We start from the raw sequence: 22067 nt of genomic DNA, 5'->3' as shown, positions 1-22067 counted from the left end.
TTGTTTTTATTTCCTCAAACGTTTTCTTGTTGTCATCTGAGATCAATATATAAGTATTATCCTGGATTTAATTTCTTCAATTCGTACATAAGGATTTATCACAAATATACAAGTTTTGTACCGATGGGCTACACAAATTGGGATCGGATTAGGAATAAATGTATATTACACCATCTATATTATATTGATTAAAAATTTAGCGATACATGTATAATGTAAAAAAAAGAGCTGACATATGTATTATGCAGAGAGAATAAAATAAAACAAACTGTCTATTACTTCCATACTTAAAATTAAAAAGGGATACATGCATATATAGCAGACGTAGTGCTGCTAACCACTACTCCTAAAAATTCTCCACTATACTAGACTCTCCTAATAATGCTGAAAACAAACTCACCACTCAGTCATCTCCTGTAGACTAGGATGACAATTTATTTAATTTAAAACAACTAACTAAAACAATAAAATAATAAAACAAGTTTAGATTAATTTTCCAACAATATCTCCCTTAATCTGAACTTGTCTCATGCAAACCTTCCACCCCGTATGACTTATTCAACTGAGCCCGTATGGCTAATAATCTGAGCCCGCATGGCTATTCAACTCAGCCCGTATGGCTAATAAACTGAGCCCGTATGGCTAATAAACCGAGCCCGTATGGCTAATAAACCGAGCCCGTATGGCTAAACTTATGATTATAATAAAGCTGGTTCATCATCCTCGACGACTGCCATGTTTACTTCCTGCCTCTTCTCTCTTTCACGTCGTGATTTGCTACATTCTGATGCATAGTGTCCCAAGGTGTTACAGTTGTAGCACCTGATCCTACTCTTGTCACGGAAATAAGCACCTCTAGTTCTTTGATTTTGAGATGCCAAGAGAAGTTGTTGTCTCTCTGCGCTCTCAGACCTGCCCTTCATCCTCTCCTCGTGAGCTTTAAGACGACCCACTAACTCTTCAACCGTCATAGCTTTCATGTCTCCGAACTGTTCGATATTTGAAGCTATCTGGAGAAATTTATCAGGGACTGCACGTAGGATCTTCCTCACAACACTTGACTCCTCCATCACTTCTCCAAGAACCCGTATGTTGGTTGTTATCCCGCTCAGCTTCATACAAAAATCATCGATGTTATCTGTCTCCTTCATGGTAAGAGACTCAAATTCTCCTTTTAACGTTTGTACCTTAGCCTCCTTAACCTGTTCTGCTCCTACACACATCGTTTTAATGGCTTCCCAAGCTTCCTTTGCGGTTTCTTTCTCAGCAATAGTCAACAGTACTTCTTCTAGAACACCTTGGTATATAGCTGCAAGAGCTATCTGTACCTTCCTCTCATCAACCACGGTCTTTGGGTCTTCTTCGATTGCACCCCAAACACCTTGCGCCTTCATGAAAACCTTCATTTTCAGGGACCATGTTGTGTAGTTACTTTTCGTTAGCATTGGATATGTTAAACCCACTGAGCTTTCTTTTGTCTTGGTTATCTCCATTGTTACGTTTGTGTGTTTGGGTTGATATTTTGGCATACACCACCTGGAGCTCGGATACCAAATGTAAAAAAAAGAGCTGATATATGTATTATGCAGAGAGAATAAAATAAAACAAACTGTCTATTACTTCCATACTTAAAATTAAAAAAGGGATACATGCATATATAGCAACTACTCCTAAAAATTCTCCACTACACTAGACTCTCCTAATAATGCTGAAAACAAACTCACCACTCAGTTATCTCCTGTAGACTAGGATGACAATTTATTTAATTTAAAACAACTAACTAAAACAATAAAATAATAAAACAAGTTTAGATTAATTTTCCAACATATAATAGGGTTCATGGTGTATATACTTGAGATACCTGTCATTTATATGTAATGTGAAATCTTTCCACGATATGATATGCCGGAATATACATCTCAAATTAGGATCTCAAATTAGGATCTCACATTATTCTTAAAAGACATGGTAAAAGACATTGCAGTAATTTGTCACACACTATAAACTTAGCAGCCCCTCCCAGCTGTTATGTTTGTCAGTTTCAGATGTCCATTTATTGCTCTCATAGTACATTGACCTTAAAGCAACCAATAATATCAAATTCATAGTGTTGGTACTGGGTAAGAATTGGGTAACTTGAATATTTAAGTACACAGGGTTGGGGCCAAATTGTTTTTAGAAAACTTTTACAGTTGTATTTCGTTGTACTATCTTTTTGTCGTTAATTTTGGTGTTTTAAAATCCCTTTTTGCACATATAATTAACAGGAGGGTATGCTACTATACTATACTGGACAGAATTTTCATGATATCAAACCTCACTACAAGAAAAAAGTCCATAGACATCGCTTTTTGGCTGATGTCTATGTTGTTTCCCAACCGATGTTGATGTCGGTGATGTCTATTCAAGACATCGGTGAATACCCGATGTCTATACTCGATTAGACATCGATTTTAGTTAAAAAACAGATGTCTATGTGTTGATTATTTACATAAAATGCTATAAGTAAATTATTTAATAACTAAATTACACCTAATTAAACATGTTAAACATATCATGAGCTATGTTTTTTGTCACAAAAATATCGATTTTAGTGAAAAATACTGATGTCTATGTGATGATTTTTTACAAAAAATGCTATAACAAAATTATTTAATAACTAAATTACACCTATTAAAACATATTAAACATATATTGAGCTATGTTTTTTGTCACAAAAACATCGATAATTTTGACAGAGGTGATGTAAAATGACATATTAAACATCTCTTTCTTTAATGAAAGGTGATGTCTAATTTAGCGTATAGACATCAGTATTTTCTAGAATGAAGTAATGTCTATGTATCATTTAGACTTGAACATGTTAGTCTTTAACATCAGTTGTTTGTCTGAAACTGATGTACATTGTATTTTTTGACATCAGTTTTGTTTGGTTAAAAGTGATGTTTATAATGTTACTTGACATCAGTTTAATCTTAAACAAAGTGATTTCTATATTTCATTTAAACTTGAACTTGGATTTCTTTGACATCAGTTTTTTACCTTAAAGTGATGACATTATCTTTTTTGACATCAGCTTTTCTTAATTGAAAGTGATGTGTAAGAAGTTTATAGACCAAATTGTGTAAAGTTTTACATCACTAATTGTGTAATTGTTGTCTGAGAACGTCAACCAAAATAGTAAAACATATGATCTGAAATCTAAACTATTACATTCTCCAGAAACCAACTAAAGACATTCAGTCTAATGAAAATTGTTGAGTATGACAACACAACTGATACAAGCAACTATGTACAGCCAATTCCTTTTAGCAATAATAACTACTATAAGCAGTTTAGAATAAGGAAATTTTGAATTACCCCTATGGAATCACTCATTGATTTCATTGAACATGTAGAAGCAGAACATGCAGAAGCAGAACAGGGTCGCACTGCAACTTTTTCAAGGAGCAGAGGATCTAGGAGGTGGTTGTGGGCTTTTGGATGACGAACGACATACATTGAGCTTGCCTAATGTTATCAAAAGTCAGGCACCGGATGTAAGCACTAGGATAAGCCTTCTTGCATTCCGCGATTTCATGGAGGACTTGAGATGCGTCCGTGCAAGCAAACATGGGAAGCTTCCACATTGTCCAGTACCTCCCATCGTAGTAGTTAGGAATTCTGCTATTCTCGCGATAAACATACCCCAGCTGTAGACAAAAATGTTCGGAACAAGAGATCAGTATTTCAACCCCTGCTTAACAAAAAACTTCAGACCACAGAGTATTGCTTCAAGCCATTGATTTATATAATGATTTTGTGCATGCAAGAGAGAAAAGAAACAGAAAGTTCATCTCCAGAGATGGCAATTTCAAGATTGAACAAAATTATTCATCAGTGCCACAATTTGGAATGCATTTATAGAAAATTTGATAACATCGGACACACATTGAATATTTTCTATATAAAAAATATGCAGTTTCTACCATTGGAGTCCAATTCTTATCACTATGAACTATCAAGAAACAATACACCTGCTAAACTGAAAGTTTACAACATAATTTAAATTATGATAAAGAGCGGATGCAAATAGCAAATTCTTGTTATCAATCGGATTCCAAGTCTGTTTACACACAAACGAGAGCCAACTATAAGCAGTACAAAAGGTGGTAATATAAGCAGCTTAAAAAAAATTAAAAACAAAAATACAAGTTCCGATCAAAGTACCTTCATACAGTGAGTTTTAGATCCATTCGAATCAGCTTTGGCGGGCTAGGTTTTAAGCCAACATAGGTGGATCCAGCCACCGGAGCCGAAAAGCTTGCAGCTGCTGACATAATTGATTTATTACCAAACTGATCTAGAGCAGAACTGGAAACACAAAACTATAGACTAGCACAAGATAAATAGATTAATAGATTTTTCAGATTATGTAGAGTGTGAAGATGCGACTGAATAATCGTTTTTGGGTTTTGATATCATCAATTCATAATTTTCTCAGATTGGAAGGGCTGGGCTCGTCAAATGGATTTTGTGTTCCATGCTCAAAGTAGCTAAGATAAATTCACGTAACTTCCGGTAAGTAGCAAGTGCTACGTTACGCTAGTGAGCAGAAATCAAGGGCACCAGGAAACTATTAGGAAAAAAAGAAAAAAAAAATATTGTTCTAAGGAAAAGTAAGAAAAATTCCAATGCTAACTAAAAATATTACTGCAAAACATAGACAAGATTATACATACCTGGACAAAGCTATACAGGCCCGGGATGGACATAGCATCTGCTCCGAGCAACTTTAGTCCAAAGTCAACATGAGGCTGCATGATTGGAAATTCAAGACAGTGCGAGAGAGATACGATAAGAAGCTTGTTTAAACATTTGTGAGGTCATTTACAATGACAAAGAAGAAGTGACATTAATATGTAGCATCTTTTCACTACATTCTTGTTTGATAAATTATGTATTTGGGAAAGTGCATCGTCAGATTCCTTCCAGAATGAGAGAATAACAAACACTAATGCAAGAACTTGCTATGAAGAAAAAGTTAAATACTAGTAGAAAGATTCTAAAAAGGATTATACCCGTAGGTAGCGTAAAAAGACTTTTTCATGTTGACATATAATTAAGCATAACGGTAAAATAAATATATTGTACAATACACCTCACCTTCTCCATAAGAGACACTAATATTTTTGCAAAACAAGGGAATGATGGAACCAGTGGCTTCAGGTGATACGTGGAGAAGCAAATACCTGCAAGTCAACCACCTGAAACACTCTCAGGAATTAGAATTCACAATAATATGGGGAAGAAATGTGTGTGTGTGTGTGTATGAGAGAGAGAGATCATGTAAGTCAAAAGCAATACCATTTAATATGTGTGTGTGGGTGTACTCTTGTGCTCTTCCCAGCTGGTAGTGGGATCTAAAAGAAATGAATTAAGACTACCTGAACAGTGGCTTTCAATCCAAATGCCTTGGCTGCTACAAGGATGTTAGGGTTCCCTGCCCACTTCAGTGTTGGTTCCAGAATCAATTCCTTCTCCTCAGTGCTATAAACTTTCATCCCTGGCATGGAATGGCTTTAATTAAAGTGCATGATAGAAACTTAAATATATTATGTATCAAGGAGTTAAAGGGTGGAAAAGATGAAAGTCATTATGTATGCAGTACTGGGTGAACTGCTCATAGACAGACAGGAAGCAGTAACTAGGCCGCTCTCATAAGAGTTTTTAGAACCGTAAAAAGTTATTTCAATGAATGCATGAGTATTTGGTAGATCGTAATTAGTAGTTAGCACATAAAACTCACGTAATTAGTATTTTTCAAGAAACTCATGAAAACGATATTCTGAGTTTCTTTTTTATCGTCTTCAAACTGTTGTGCTACTGAAGCATTTTTCTTGAGACATTTAGTGGTCAGGTATCAGAATCAACAAGTCCCTAACTAGAAAGAATCATATCAGCAAATCAATCAGTGGTCACATATTTCATATTGTGACTCGAACAGGTTACACTATTTCATGTACTCGGTCTTTCTTTAACAAAAGAAAACATACCTAAAGAGAACCCGTTCTTCGATGATTCTGTGAGTGCAGCGTCAACAATCTGTTTGAGACGTATCAGCTTAGACCCTCGCATGACAACATTGCAAGTTATCAGTACCTTTGGTTTACAATCACTTATTCTTTGGGCAACAGATTCAGCAGAGAATCCAGCAAAAACAACCTGGAAAAAATCAAACTTGCAGTACTTCGATAAATGCTTGTTCAAAGACATCACATATTGTAAGCACCAGAAGTCTAGTAACAAAGGACATGGGTCTTTTTATCATACCGAGTGGACTGCACCGATTCGAGATACTAAAATAGTTAAGATAATAAAATGCCAGAACTAAATGCATAACATAAAGATAAAAAGCTAAATTTTCATGAAAATAGAATCTTAGCTTATACAGGCAAAGAACATGCAAAGAGAAGACAAATGAAACAATCAGGAACTTACCAAATGCCTTCTATAACTTTACCCAAAAAAGTCATTGACAACTGCCTTGCCATTCCTTGACTCAAGTCATAGACGTTCAAGCATACCTTGTGACCTTCCTGAAACCAATAAGCAACTATAATTAAATGCTGAACATGTACAAATTAGTAACAACAATTTGTTAACAAAAACATACAGGGAAATTCATACAATTAGATATCCAACACAGTTCCCCTTGACATAATTAGCTATATACCACTGATATAAAAAAATACTAGTAAACTATTAGTTATTTTTTTAAAAAAACATATATACTGGAATTAGCTACCAACATGCTCATTATCACAAGAAAGAATTGAATACCATGTAATCAGTAGACATGAAAGGATCGTTAACTTTACACAATTTACAAAAATTAAAAAAACAAACAAAAATACACATGAACAACCAAAAACACCCAAATTACCTAAAGTTTTAAATCTTTTTCTCAGATTAGGTCCTGTATACAACAAGAAGAAAAGTATAAGCAACAAGTTTAGACACTAAATTAATAAAAAAAAATAAGGGTTTCGAATTAGAAAAAACCCCAATTTACAAAATTAGGGTTTTGAATTCTAAAATCCTCAACTTTTAAAACTGGTGTTCGCAGAGAAGACCAGCTCGATTCAAGTAGATACAACACTTATCGAAGTAGATAGGTTAACTGAAAGAGGCTTAACGGAGAGATTGAGAGCGGAGAGAGGTTCAGAGAGAGAGAAAGGTTCCAGTTCGAGAGAGAGAGAGAGAGAGAGAGAGAGAGAGAGAGAGAGAGAGAGATTGTGATGGTGAGATGATGGCCGGAGTTCAGAGAGATTGTGAGGGGAGAGAGGTTCGATCGATCGAGAGAGAGTTTCAAGAGAGAGAGAGGTTTGATTTTGTTGTGTCTGAAGATTGATTTGGGGGGAACCAAAATTTGGTTAAGGGGGGAGAATTTTGGGATTGGGGGGAATGTAGAACTAAAAACTGAATGAAAATTTCACTAACGGGGGAAAGAAAAGGTTGGCGTAAATTTTTATTTTTTTGGTGAATTTTAGACATCGGTTTAATTATAACCGATGTCTACAAAGAACAAAGACATCACAAAAACACGGGGTGATGTCAATATTTTTTTTAACATCAGTGGCAAAGTTAACCGATGTCTAATGTGTGATGTCTATTGATATTATTCTTGTAGTGCCTATTGTCCTGTACTACTAGATTTATTTCTAAAAAGAAGATAACGCTAGATCCAAAGTAGCAATTCAGTAGCAATTCAATATGTGCAAACATAATTTCAATGTTAGCCACTTAATCATAATTTGTAACTTCCATTTATAGATCACAGGACTAATACATAAGGAGTATAAATTTTTTTACAGGAGGAACTCAATCTAGACATGACTTGTAGTAAAAACTTAAGTTATACTACTAATCAAAACCAAATTCTTCCTAGACAAAAGACAGTACTTTATTTAACTTCATGTATGTATATATTAACAAACAAGACAATATATTATTGAAAACACCCAGCCCCACCACTAGCATCACCACTACAACCACAGTCCACACACAGATATTGTTGAGTAGCTAGCTTGATAGAACGCTTAGGGAGTAGCAAGGTAGCTAAGAAGAAGGGGCCTCATCATCATCATCATCATTTTTCGGGTTGATCTTATTATTTTTGTTGTTGATTGCCGAGGCAACAGATTGAACAAGGTACTTACCCATCTTGGTACTCACATGTTCCTTCGGAGGAAGTAGCAAGCTCTCATTCTTCTTCTTTCCATTGTTATTTCCACGACTGTTTGAACAATTATTGTTTCCAGCCATGAATGTGTATAGAGATATTTATCTATTTGTATCTTGATGATTTTACTTCTTTGGTATGTTTTGTGAATCAAACGAAAGCCTTGGAACACCTTTATACTGAAGTAACTGAACACATGATGCGCTAAATTCAAATGTCTGTATTTTTCTTAGAAATTAAGGCGAACCTGCATTTGGGTGAACTCGATTATGTTTAAGCACATTCACTGTTATCTCACTCAATCTCACTCTTCTCTCTTCCCTTTTGCGTGTGTGGTTGAGTTAAACATCTTACATGTAAATTATGTTAGGGCAGAACCGCCTATTAGGGGACAGAACTGGAGATAATCACTGAGATTTTCAACGTAGTTTCTTCGAGGAAAGTGCATAGTTATTAGCATGGCAGCAGATTGATAGTAAGGCACATTTTCTAATCATTTGCTAAACATGTACACAACCTATTTAGTTGTTACTAATGGGTCGATAATTTTATGAAGTAGAGCGGGAGAGTGTATATTTCTCAGAAATGACACAGTATGTTCGTAGTCATGACAATTTGTTTGTTGTTTGTTTTAATTTGAGCTTAATTTAGTTACTAATGTCCGTCACCGCGTGTGGGATAGCAAGGAATTACATGAGTGAATGTTGTCGTGGTTTAAGTAATGGGACGATGCGAGTGAAGATGACTGTAGCCTGTAGGTGTGGGGTGAGTGTTGTACTCTGAAAATAAGATTTGCATTTGGCTTCTCCAGCTTTAGGAAATATGTAGTGAGGTTGCATTGTAATTAGTACGTTTTTATACACATTAACATATATTTATCACATCTTTATTTATTTAGTACTGTTACAAATTAAGTGTAAGAAGTTTGTGAGGTCTAAAATGATCTCAGAATTGCTGAGATACATAAATTGAACTGTACGTAGTTGGTCGGAAGGAATATATAGGAAATGATATTTACTTGTTATAAAAATTATTAAAAAACATTAAGAAAGATAGGTACATGCATGTATCTACACCACAAGAATGTCGAATTAAAAGTTGCTGCCCAAGGATATATTGGCGGCCGCCTTAACTGACTAAGCCTGATTTAACTGAATGCATTATAGTTCAACTTTCATTTAACCTGCTAAACTGATGCTGTGAAATACACTCCCTCCCTCCGTCCCCGTTTATTTAAATAAATTAACTCGCCGTGCTTATTTTGCACGGTTATCAACTAGTGAATTATAATATACATATAGATAAGGCCGAGTAAAATTATGTGATCAAGGTTCAAAATTATCACTTGATATTTTGATGTATTGTTACTTTTATTTTTTGTATTGGGACATTATGTAAATATATATAATATATTATATTATTTATTATGCATTCACTAAGTTAGGGTTCTCATTAAAAAAATCATCTATCACTGTAAGAGCATATGACCATGACATGCATACATGTTATCCAGATTCTACCATCACCGGGATTTATCATGTATATTTGCTTTGATTTGGCTTTGTAAAACATTGTATCCTATGAGTATAATAAACATATGAATATTCTAAAATCGTATTATAGAAATCTATGTGTATATATTAGCAACATGAGATTCATTTCTAGTCAAGATTAACTATGTGTAAATTTGATTGGAGTCTTCTACTTCTCGATCTGATTTTTGAGCATTAACTCAACTACTCATCTATTTTCTTCATCCGTTTAGTTTCTCAAATTTAATCATAAACTAGATCAAATCACCTATACCCACTGTATCTCATTTAGAGCAGGATCAGATAAATGCATACTATTTCTCCACCCCAAAAAATGCAGGGAAGAAACATTTGTGAAGGTACACAAAGTATACGTGACTCACATATCAAAATGTTAAAAACTGAAACCTGATTATAGTAATATATATATATATATGTGTGTGTGTGAGTTTGCAAGTATAAAATGAGAGAAAATAATAATTCAAGGTGATCATGACTAATTTTTACAATAAAGTAAGTTATGGTTCAACCTGATTATAAACATCATTTTACAATAAAGTGATCATGATTCATGACCCCCAAGTATGAGAGAATAATTGCAGTAGTACTGCTTCTCCTTTACTGGGAAAAAAATTTAGATTGAATAACATGTCATCGAAATCACCTAATGTTGTAAAATACCAGCAATATCAGATAGGGATAGATCCCTTGGTGTAATTCAAATTTATAAACATTAATTTGTTGGAAATCTGTTTGAGCTAGCACACCAGATTCACAAGTAAAATGAAAGCAAAAGAGTATGAAAATAGACGAAGCATATGATGAAACAAAAGTTCAATTATGTGTTTAGTGGAGTAAAAGATAACAGTCAGCCATCAGCAACCACATATTTTTTGACATGGAGGCCCTACTATCTTGCACACACAAACATTCAGAGCACAAGAAGAGAAGTAGATGGCAGTAGTGACTAGTATTTCATACCAGTAGAGTTTAACAACTTCAATCCATAAATTTATATTACCAGACAAAGACATACACAGTATAAACTATTATTACAACGATTTATAGTTAGACACTGGCTGAAACAAGTATTAATTAATCATATCCAACCCATTAAACCAGGAACTTGTTCCTATACACAAGAAGACAATAGTAATGAAACCCTACACATATAAATAAACAAGACAATAAAGTAGTAGAAGCACCAAGGTCCCCCCCTCCCCCCACAAACACTTGTGGGCGACCATCATCATTCCTCATCGTCGTTACCATTTTTCGGCTTGATCTTATTATTTTTGTTGTTGATTCCGGAGGTAACACACCCAGCCACCGTCTTATACACCATATTACTCACAATCTTCTTTTTAGCAGGAATCAAACTCTCATACTTGTTCTTTCCATTACTACCACTTCCCTGACTACTTGAACTACCCTTGTTATCAGACATTTTCTTTTGACAGATGAGAATTTCGCTTCTTGGTGTATATATAAATCAATTGCTTTGTATGTTAATAAAATTGAAGCTATCTTAGCTCTATTTATACTAAATGTTGACGCGCTAATTGTATATTGTTTCAGTTTTTTCTAAGAAATTATAGTGCATTTCAGATTTAAGCAGATTCACCTCTCTAGCTCATATTGTAGGAGCCGAGTGTGGGAGAGAATGAGAGATCATAGCTTCAAACTAGTTCAAGCCGGCTACCTACGTCCATTGTTGTGGAAAAGGTCACAGTCAATGAGATTTTCACCAACACTAAAACAAATATGGCCATTTACGACGATTTTTTTGAACTGAAATCGTCATAATTGAGCCATTTACGACAGAAAAAAGTCGTCGTTTTTGGTCCAGTAGTAAGTTCGTTTTTTCGTCACAAAATAAAATTACATACTCAATAAAATAATAAATCTCCTTACGACGGAATATTTCGTCATAAGATACCAAATTACGACGAAAAATAACATTGTAAGTTTTGTACTTACGACGGAAAAACGTCGGATATTACTTTACGGGACCCACTTTTAATAAGATAAAACATAATTTTACGACAGAAAAATTTTGCCATGTAATTTCGTGAAAGAAAGTAGATGGCAATTAACAATGAAGGGATTGAACATTGAGATATGATTACATGAAGCGCATTTGCTGTTAATTTTCCTGAATCTTGGAAACATACAGAAAAGAAAATCTACTTACATAAACCCGCCACACTCTATTTTGTGTAGTAATTTTACAGTTATATTCTTCGACTTACATTCTAGTTACCAGCTTTCTCCAAAATATTATAATATTTGAACATTGTTATAAGGAATTGAACTCACAATATTATAATATTCTAGTTACCATTAACTATATGATCCTTATTGGTACTTTTCTCTAACAATACTCAAGTTCAATTTTCTGCTCACCCCAATATTTTCACGATTTATTTTGAATATTAAAGGTAATTAATGTCCCAAAGATTAACGCCAATGATCCACTATTCGACTCATACATGAACTTTCGTGTGAGGAAGTATTAACTCTATGATCCTATTGGGAATTCCTCCAACACGTCTTGAGATTTTAAATTAGCTGGTTACTCAACAACATGTGATTTCATTCTTTTTGTCATTTATTTTCAAGATTTTCACAGATGATATGAAACATTGAGAGTTTTACATAGAAACGACAAGAGTACGCAAGTGGTCATGAAAAAATGAAAATGGAAGCTTGTTTCTCCATTTGAGCTCAACTTAGTGATTCATACGGGATTTGAACTAATGAAATTTACACGTAACAAGAGGAAAGTTTTTTTATTCTCGTTGGAGAAAGACGATAACAAAGAGAGAGGTTTTCCAAGGTAGTTTGATGTCAGACTTTTGTGGCTCAAAAATATAGCAGCAGGCCTAATAGAGACTACAGATTGGCAAATGTAAAAGCAGTACTCGAAGATTGTCTGGTGCCTCTAACTTCTCATCTAAGTTCATTGTTTGCTGTTAAATTACTCGTGTAATTTTTGAATTTGCTTCCAGTAATTTGTGTAGCAACTGACCAATTTAATTTTCATGCTTCCAGAAGTTGTGTCTTAAACTTTTTATTTGATGAAGATAAAGTGGTAATATGTATATGTGAGAGCAATGCATCTTAAAGCGGTGCCTCTAAACACCACACCACTTTCTTCAGTTATATATGAAGTTTAAACCACCAATATATAATTAAGCTATATTCAATCGGCCGGGTTCAACTACATTTTAAAAAAATGAGCTATATATATATTTTGCTTCAAATTTGAAGCTACACTTCACATATGAAAGAAAACAATTATTTTATGAAATACTCTTCCTCGTCTACTTTGTTAAGAAATATTGTAGATTGAATAACATATTACGGGAATCACCTAATGTTGTAATTAAGGTACTAAAAATAGCCGTTAATTAATTACAAAGAGAACGTTGGTGTGTTTAGAGGATTTAATTTTTACAAGTAAAATCAATTTCTTAAAATTGGGCGACAGCACACCAGATTCTCGAGTAGAATGAAATCGGTATCTCAGCGGAGGTGGATGAAAAAAGACGAAAGCTTGATGAAACAAATTAAGGTTCAGTTATATCATGTTTAGCGCAGGAAAAGATAAATGGTCGGCCATTATCTGTCGACTATATCTTGTTCGCAAATAACATTCACAAGATGGTAAAGAGATGTACTGGTATAGAAACTCAGATCTTTATATATTTTTTATCACAAGACACTGCGTAAAATATTACAACATATAGACTGGTTAAAACAAGAGATATATATAGCCATGACTAGCTAGTATTATACACTTAAAACTATATCAATCAAATGAAACATATTAAACCATGAATTTGTTCTTACACAAGAAGACAATGCTTTAAAATGGAAACCCTACACATATAAATAAACATGACACAAAGTGCTAAAAGCACCGACCCCCCCCCCCCCACAAACATACTTGTGTGTGATAATTGTTGCAATATAAACAATTTTATGAATGAAAACTAAGAGAAACAGAGATATGCTGGAACTCACTATTTTATTTCAAGAGAACATAACATGTAAATAGAAAGAGCGTACAAAAGATAAGCTGGAAAATAGGAACTAATGCAACAGCTTTCCTAATAACAATATGCCACTACGGATTATTCCACTACTTCTCCTACAAACATGCTAATGCTGAATGACCAAGTCCCATGTATCAAACAGTGATGCAAACCAGCAACACCAGCAACAAAATAAAACACCTTGGCAAATATAGTTTAGATTAATAATGCCAACAAACTCCCCCTTAATCTAAACTTGCACAGACAGATCCTTCAAGCCAAGTAAGTCTCGCATTTTCTCGAACTTGAATGCTGCAAGAGATTTCGTCAACACGTCTGCTCTTTGCTTCTCTGAGCTAATATGCTTCACCAGAATATCTCCCTTCTCGACACATTCTCGAATGAAATGATAGCGTATATCTATATGCTTGCTCCTTCCGTGAAATACCGGATTCTTAGCTAGATCAATAGCCGACTTATTGTCTATATACAACACCACAGGGCCAAGACTCTCACCTGTGATTTTGGACAGCAAATTCTTCAACCATATTGCCTGGCATGCTGCAGCTGTAGCAGCCATAAATTCAGCTTCACACGAACTAAGAGCAACACATTTCTGTTTTTGTGAAACCCAAGTTATCAGACTCTCATTCAGGTAAAACACCATGCCTCCAGTGCTCTTACGATCTACCAAGTTCCCAGCCAAATCACTGTCTGTATATCCTGTCAGAATGTTGTTACCACTGTTCTTTGTATATACAAGCCCGTAGTTCAAAGTTCCTCGCACATATCGAAGCACACGTTTTGCAGCATTTAGATGCATTGTAGTAGGCTTCTCCATGAACCTACTAATTATTCCAACGGAATAAGCAATGTCTGGCCTGGTGTGAACCAGGTAACGCAGACCACCAATCAAGCTTTTATAAAAAATCGCATCTACCTCCTTTCCCCCTTCATCCTTAGTGATAACTTCTTTGGGATCCATGGGGTACCTTGTTGGGTATGGGGTACCTTGTTGGGTTACACTCTGCTAATCCCGCCTTCTCCAGAATTCTCTTGGCATATGCCGTCTGTCTTAACTCTATATGTCCCATGCTTTGCTTTACCTCAATACCTAAATAGTGAGACAATAAACCCAGGTTGCTCATGTCGAATTTTTGATTCATCTGCATTTTAAAATCTTCAATGACTGACTTGCTGGTTCCGGTTATCAAGAGATCGTCGACATACACAGCTACTATCAACGTCTCCTTCTCAATTCTTTTGGTATAAACGGCGTGCTCGTGTGGACATTTAGTGAAACCAAGCTCCTCTAGGCATTTATTTAATTTCGAGTACCAGGCCCTGGGCGCCTGTCGAAGCCCGTACAGAGCCTTATGAAGCTTATACACCAAATGTTCTTCCCCCTTTTTAACGAACCCTTCTGGTTGAGACACGTACACCTCATCTTCAATCTCACCATTTAAAAATGCCGTCTTTACGTCGAGGTGATGAACTTCCCAACTATGTTTAGCAGCAAGAGCGAGTAGTAGTCGCACTGTTTCCAATCGAGTCACTGGAGCAAAAATCTCTTCGAAATCAATTCATTTCCTCTGTACATAACCTTTTGTAACAATTCGTGCCTTGTGTTTTACTATATTACCAGCTGTATCTTTCTTTAACTTGAACACCCACTTCAAATTTATTGCCTTTTGTCCAGGTGGCAACGTTGTCAAGCTCCAGGTTTTATTCTGTTCGACTGACTCCAGTTCATTCTTCATAGCTTGTTTCCACAGTCTATCCTTGGATGCCTGTGCATAATTTATTGGCTCATCTGCTGCTACGAAAAATAACTCATCATCCTCCAATTCTACGTGTTCAGCATCAGCATATATATCTGAGAGAGACCTGTATTTATGGGGTGCACTACTCGAGTCCGTTTCTGTATTTGACACTCGAGAATTTGTTGAAGATAAGGATTCTACTGATGCATCAGAACTCGAATCATACTCTGACTCTCTTGAGTTACCCACTTCATCACTCAACGTGTTGTCTTCACCTCCTGTTTCATTATCTCGAGATTCACCAGACCCCAGCCCAAACACTACGAAATTTCCTTCATCAGATTTTTCACTCTCAGAATCACATGCCCAAGCCCACGACCTTGTTTCCTCAAAAATCAAGTCCCTGCTTACGTGCACCCTTTTGTTAACTGGATCATAAACTCTATACGCCTTGGTTCCGGGTTCTTTCCCTAAGTGTACTCCCACCTTGCTTCTGTCATCCAACTTCTGCAAATTAACATTAGGAATACGCATATGAGCTATACATCCAAACACACGTACATGTCCTATATACGGTTTTTCACCAGACCACGCCTCAAATGGAGTAATTCCTGACACTGCTCTAGTAGGCAAATGATTTAACAAATAAATGGCATGTCAGATAGCCTCACCCCAAAAATAACTTGGCATCTTCATTCCCTTAAGCAAGCTTCTTGCCATCTCGATCAGAGTTCTGTTACGTCGCTCAACCACTCCATTTTGTTGGGGTGAATATGGTGCCGTGAAGTGCCTGTTTATTCCATTATCTTCACAATAATTCAAGAATTCCTTGGAGCAAAATTCACCTCCTCGGTCCGTTCTAAAAGTCTTGATTTTTCTCTCCTTACCATCTTCAACTAAGGCCTTAAAGCGTTTGAATGCTTCAAATGCCTCATTCTTTGCCTTTAACAAATAAGCCCACATCACACGACTATAATCATCAACCAATAAAAATACGTACCTATTTCCAGCTGTTGTTGAAGGCGTGATTGGCCCACACAAGTCACCATGCACCAATTCTAACTCCTTGCTTGCACTGTAATTGCTTTGTTGAGGAAATGATTTTCTGATTTGTTTCGACATTAAACACCCAGTACATACCCCCCTTCAAATGTTGTAACTTTGGCAGCCCATGCACCATCTGTCTCTTTCCCATCTCTTGCATTGCATTAGCATTTACATGACCGAGTCTTGAGTGCCATAGCCATTCTTGGCCTTGAATTCCTTCCGAGAGTAAACAACCTGCATCTCCAGTATTAATTATAATCTTATATAATCGATTCAAGGACCTTTTTACCTTCATGAACAGAATGTCTTGCGTGTCTCTAACCCACAGAAAATCTCCATTCATTGATATCTTATATCCTTCCTCAGCCATTTGTCCTAAGCTGATGATGTTACTACAAAGTGCCGGTATGTAGTATACATCGTGAAGAATCCTCTCGTCCCCAGTCTTGCACTGTATTGCTATCGATCCCTTTCCTTTTATCTGAACCAACGAGCCATCACCAAATTTCACCTGCCCTTTTATCTCTTCATTCAATTCCTTAAATTTTGATTTTTGTCCGGTCATATGATTGCTAGCTCCGTTATCTAAATACCAAAGGTTTGACACTACCTCACCAGCTCCTTTGTTAATTTTCGGACTCACCTTCTCCTCATTTATCAGCATCACATTATTTTCTCCTTCGTCACATTCTGTCAGAAGAAGGGCTGGTTCATCGTCTGGCACTTGCACCATGTTAGCTTCTTCTCTTTGCTCCTTATCGCGTTTTGGCTTTTTACAATCTGCAGCAAAATGGCCATACCCAAGGCAATTCCAACATCTAACCTTACTTTTATCACGATTTCCTCGGAATGTCTCTTTTCCCCTGAATCTCTGTGAGCTACCTTCACCTCTATTGGACCGTTTAATCCATTCCTCCCTTGTAAGCAGCAATTTACTCTCCTCCTTGTCCTTCTTCCTCCATTCTTCCTCCGTAAGTAACAACTGATTAGTGCCCCCACTCGCATCAGGTTGTCCACGGAGCCTTTCCTCATGCGCCTTCAACGAACCTATTACTTCCTCAATGTTCATCTTCTCCAGATCGCCAAATTGCTCGATGGCGGAAGTAATTTGCAAGAATTTATGTGGCATTGCTCTCAATACCTTTTTAACAACATACGCCTCAGCCATTTCATCACTCAGGGTTCGTATGTTTGTTACTAGTCCATTTAATTTTAGGCAAAAATCGTCGAGAGATTCACCTTCCTTCATAATCATTGCTTCAAACTCTGATCTTAGAGTTTGAATTCTAGCCGTTTTCACCCGTTCTGCTCCCTGACAAAGCACCTTCACTGCTTCCCAGGCCTCCTTCGCGGTTTCTTTCTCCGCTATCGACAAAAGAATATCCTCAGGGATTCCCTGATATGTAACAGCCAACGCCATCTTGTCTTTCTTTTCTTCAACAATAGCTTTCGGGTCCTTTGGTGACACTGCCACCCATATTCCATGTGCATCCATACACGCCTTCATCTTCAAGGCCCACACCGTGTAGTTCCTCCTTGTCAACATGGGATAATTTAATCCCACCGTGCTCTCCTTATTTTTCTCGGTCTCCATTGTTCTTGGTCTGGGCATACACTTGGGCATCCACCAGATGTGTGTAGCTCTGATACCAAGATGTTGCAATATAAACAATTTTATGAATGAAAACTAAGAGAAACAGAGATATGCTGGAACTCACTATTTTATTTCAAGAGAACATAACATGTAAATAGAAAGAGCGTACAAAAGATAAGCTGGAAAATAGGAACTAATGCAACAGCTTTCCTAATAACAATATGCCACTACGGATTATTCCACTACTTCTCCTACAAACATGCTAATGCTGAATGACCAAGTCCCATGTATCAAACAGTGCTGCAAACCAGCAACACCAGCAACAAAATAAAACACCTTGGCAAATATAGTTTAGATTAATAATGCCAACAATAATTAGTAGATAGCTAATACGAGGCTTATATACAGCGACCATCTTATTCATCATCGTTGTCGCCATTTTTCTGTTTGATCTTATTATTTTTGTTGTTGATTGTGGAGGTCACATACCCGGCCACCTTCATACCCACCATAGTACTCACAATCTTCTTTTTGGCAGGAATCAAGCTCTCATACTTGTTCTTTCCATTACTGCCACTGCCTTGAGTACTTGAACTACTCTCCTTATCAGACATTATCGATCTTCTGGTAAATTAGAATTTCACTTCTTGTATATGTGTATGTATAACAATTGCTTTGTATGTTTTGTTGATCAGATTGAAGCTCTTACCTCTCCCTTTATACTAAACGTCAGACGCGTCGATTGCAATGTCTGTTTTTTCGATGAAATTATTGTTCATATGTGTGAACTCTTCAGTTTTAAGCCTACTCACTTTTCTCTCACTCCATCTCCGAGTGTGGGAGAGATCTTAGCTTCAAACTATAAGTTCATGCCGGCTACTTACTTCCGTTGTGGGAAGATTTTCACCATATTTTGTAAAAGAAATTACATGGTAATTAACAATAAAGGGACTACTTGAATATTGATATATGATTATATTAAGCGCGTTTGCTGGTAATTTTCCTATATTTTGGAAGCATTACATAAAAAAGTTATTTAATTTTTTCTACAGATGCCGCGGATGAAATGAAACTTCGAGAATTATTTTCAGGGAAATGACAAGATTACGCAAGTGGTCATGAAAAATTACAATGTAGCTTTTTCTGTGTGAGCTTTTCGTGATTCAAGTTGCGTGGTGTGGGATAGAAGGTATTTACAAGTATACAATGCAATCTACGCACAACAACGAACTTGGGGTGCAGTCATGGGAGCTAGTGGGGGTGTGGTACAAGAATTTGCATTTGTAGTTCCCCCCAGCAGCAGTCTCATACTTTAGGGAAACAGCTAGGTAGAGAGGTTGCATTACTATTATATACACACCATAGTAAATTTTACATTTTTCCTAGCTAGCTAGGTTGATATAATTATTAGGGTTAGGGCTGGTTACAAAATACAAATACAAAACAAAAGATAAATTACTACTAGTAGAGATTACCAAGATATAGAAAGAGCTAAACAAGGTCGTTTTACCACTACTACTGTGGTTTCGGATACAAAAAATTTCTCCAGCACCGCTGCGGTCTGTAGCCGCCTAAATTTACTAAAGATTGTTAAGTGTAATCAATGGGTAAATTACGAAAAAAATACATGTTATATTAGGTGTTTATTGTGGATTTCAAGAAAAATGTAATTTAGTGGGAAAAATAAGAATAGTATTTAAGCCGAAGGAGTTCAATAATAATTTTTTGTATATAGTGACTATATTAGAAGAAATAACGGAGATGAGTAGCTTGTAAGAATAAGTCCAAAGATGATGTTAAAATGGCAAATACAAAATAGAATGGTAAAAGTGAGATTTGCAATTCTGATTGAAATGGGTAATTAATAATCGAGTTCGTTTTAAAAGAGTCGAGCTGCTCATTTAAAAGAGTTCAAATATCTGATTGAACTTGACTTATTCACTCGTAAGCAAATCAAATCAAGTTTAAAAGAGTCTAGTCTGGAATATTTGCATCCTCGTCAATTTAAAATTTTAATAAAATTAAAAATATAATTAATTTTCAATCTATAAATAATAAATATAAAACTGTCGATAATTTAATATATTATAAAACAATTCGAGTTCTAACTCGAGTGAGGTAAAGTTTTTGAGTTTTGAGTCGAATTTAGTCAAGTTCGACTCATTTTACTAAATAATATGAACCAAAACTAGTGTAATAAAAAAGCATGGAAATTGTATTAATATTCGGTCAAACTTTAGTCAATTTAACCGCACAAAACAATTAAAAAGTGACCGAAGGAATATTCTCAATCCAAATTGGCAAATCATACGCCGACTCTTCGAGCTAAACCCCCCGGGCAATGACCATAACTTAATCCTCACTACATCACTACAACATATTTGCAATCATACAACTGTTTTTTTGCCGTTGTGTGACAAGTATGTTTTCCGTTGTCTATCCAACACTCGTGTGATTGATTGAACATCAGACAATGGTTGTTTTTACCCTTGTAAAAAAAAGATTAAACAACATGTTAAAGTACTTGTGTTAACATGGAAGACACAACAGTTATTCTAAACAAACCATTGTTGGAACTTTTTTAAACAACTGTTTCTTTGTTCAACTATTGTCTACCTAACTTAAAAACAATGGTTTTGTAGAAAAAACATTGTTGTTAATTTATTCGATATTTTCATAAACAACGGTTTATAAACTTCTTTTTAACTAGTTAAAACGGTTGTCATGAATATTTTTTGTTTAAAGGACAATGGTGTAAAAGATTTAAACCATTGCCAAGAATATCAAAAGACAACAGTTTTTTTTAAAAAAAAATATGTGCACGGAAACATACAATGGTTTTCATCATTTTTTAAGTGGGTTTCACACAAATATTTACAAAATTAATCTCATTATTTAAAATAAATCAATTTTAAAATAAAATGATATTATAATAATTCAATTGTTATCTCACAATTGAAATTAAAATTATAAAAGAAAGGTTCTCTACAATAATTACAACTATAACTTAAAATCTATTTCTAAACATGCTCCAGGTACACAATAACTAATTTACAACATTCACACTAGCCAATCATTAATGCAGCCATCTTGTATGGCCAGGTTTACTCTCCTGTGCTGGCACTCGTCCTCTGTCTACCACTGGTTTCCTTCTTTCTCGGTGCTTCCAACTCTCTTTTTGTACCCCTTTCCAGGTCCCAGAAGAATCTGGGAACCAACTCTATATACGCTTGATGCCACGGGTAAATTCAGTTGTGCAACTGCTGATTGTGGCTCGGGAACTGTCGAATATGCTGGCACTGGCGCCATTCCTCCAGCCACTCTAGCAGAGTTCACACTAACCCTAAACCCTTTCATAAGAAATGAAGAAATATCCTACAGCTAGCGGAGATTATATGAACATTGAAGTCAGACACCTACTTTACCATCTTTTCTTCATTTTATTCAGAGTTATTCATAAAAAAATAGATACTTAAGAAACTCACAATTGTCTTAAGCTCATGCCATTAGCCTAGATATTTATAACAAGATCAGGGATATACTTACCTCACTAACAGAAAGAGATTGGGGCTAAACTGAGCTCCAGCACATGCCTTAACAAACTAGAACATAAGAGTTCTTCTCTTCATTCCCGGCTAACAAAGGAAATTATGTAATAAACTTTTTAAGTTCCTGATCTTTTAAATTCTTGTTTTGTCACTACTTAACGAGATTGCCAATGACTTTACGTTAATGTTACTTCAAAACGAAGCAAAGGGATGAAGCTAGTGCTCACTTTGTATCATGTAAAGCATGTGAGCCATGATTCTGCTTTCATTGCTCATGTCAAGTTATCAACCCTGCACAATCAAATTAGATACATTAAAA

At 35.7% G+C, this 22067-nt stretch overlaps 1 protein-coding gene across 1 annotated transcript; it reads right to left on the bottom strand.

Moving 5' to 3' along the window:
- Positions 1-698: 698 nt before the first annotated feature.
- On the bottom strand, positions 699-1493 carry LOC141714207 (uncharacterized). Its single transcript, XM_074517739.1, has one exon. The coding sequence runs from the start codon at positions 1491-1493 to the stop codon at positions 699-701; it is 795 nt and encodes a 264-aa protein (XP_074373840.1).
- Between the last annotated feature and the right edge of the window lie 20574 nt (positions 1494-22067).

This window comes from Apium graveolens, chromosome 3 (assembly GCF_009905375.1).
Source record: "Apium graveolens cultivar Ventura chromosome 3, ASM990537v1, whole genome shotgun sequence".
Taxonomy (NCBI): Eukaryota; Viridiplantae; Streptophyta; class Magnoliopsida; order Apiales; family Apiaceae; genus Apium; species Apium graveolens.
The sequence above is the reverse complement of the archived record's forward strand: the minus strand, read 5'-3'. Positions and strand labels throughout refer to the sequence as shown.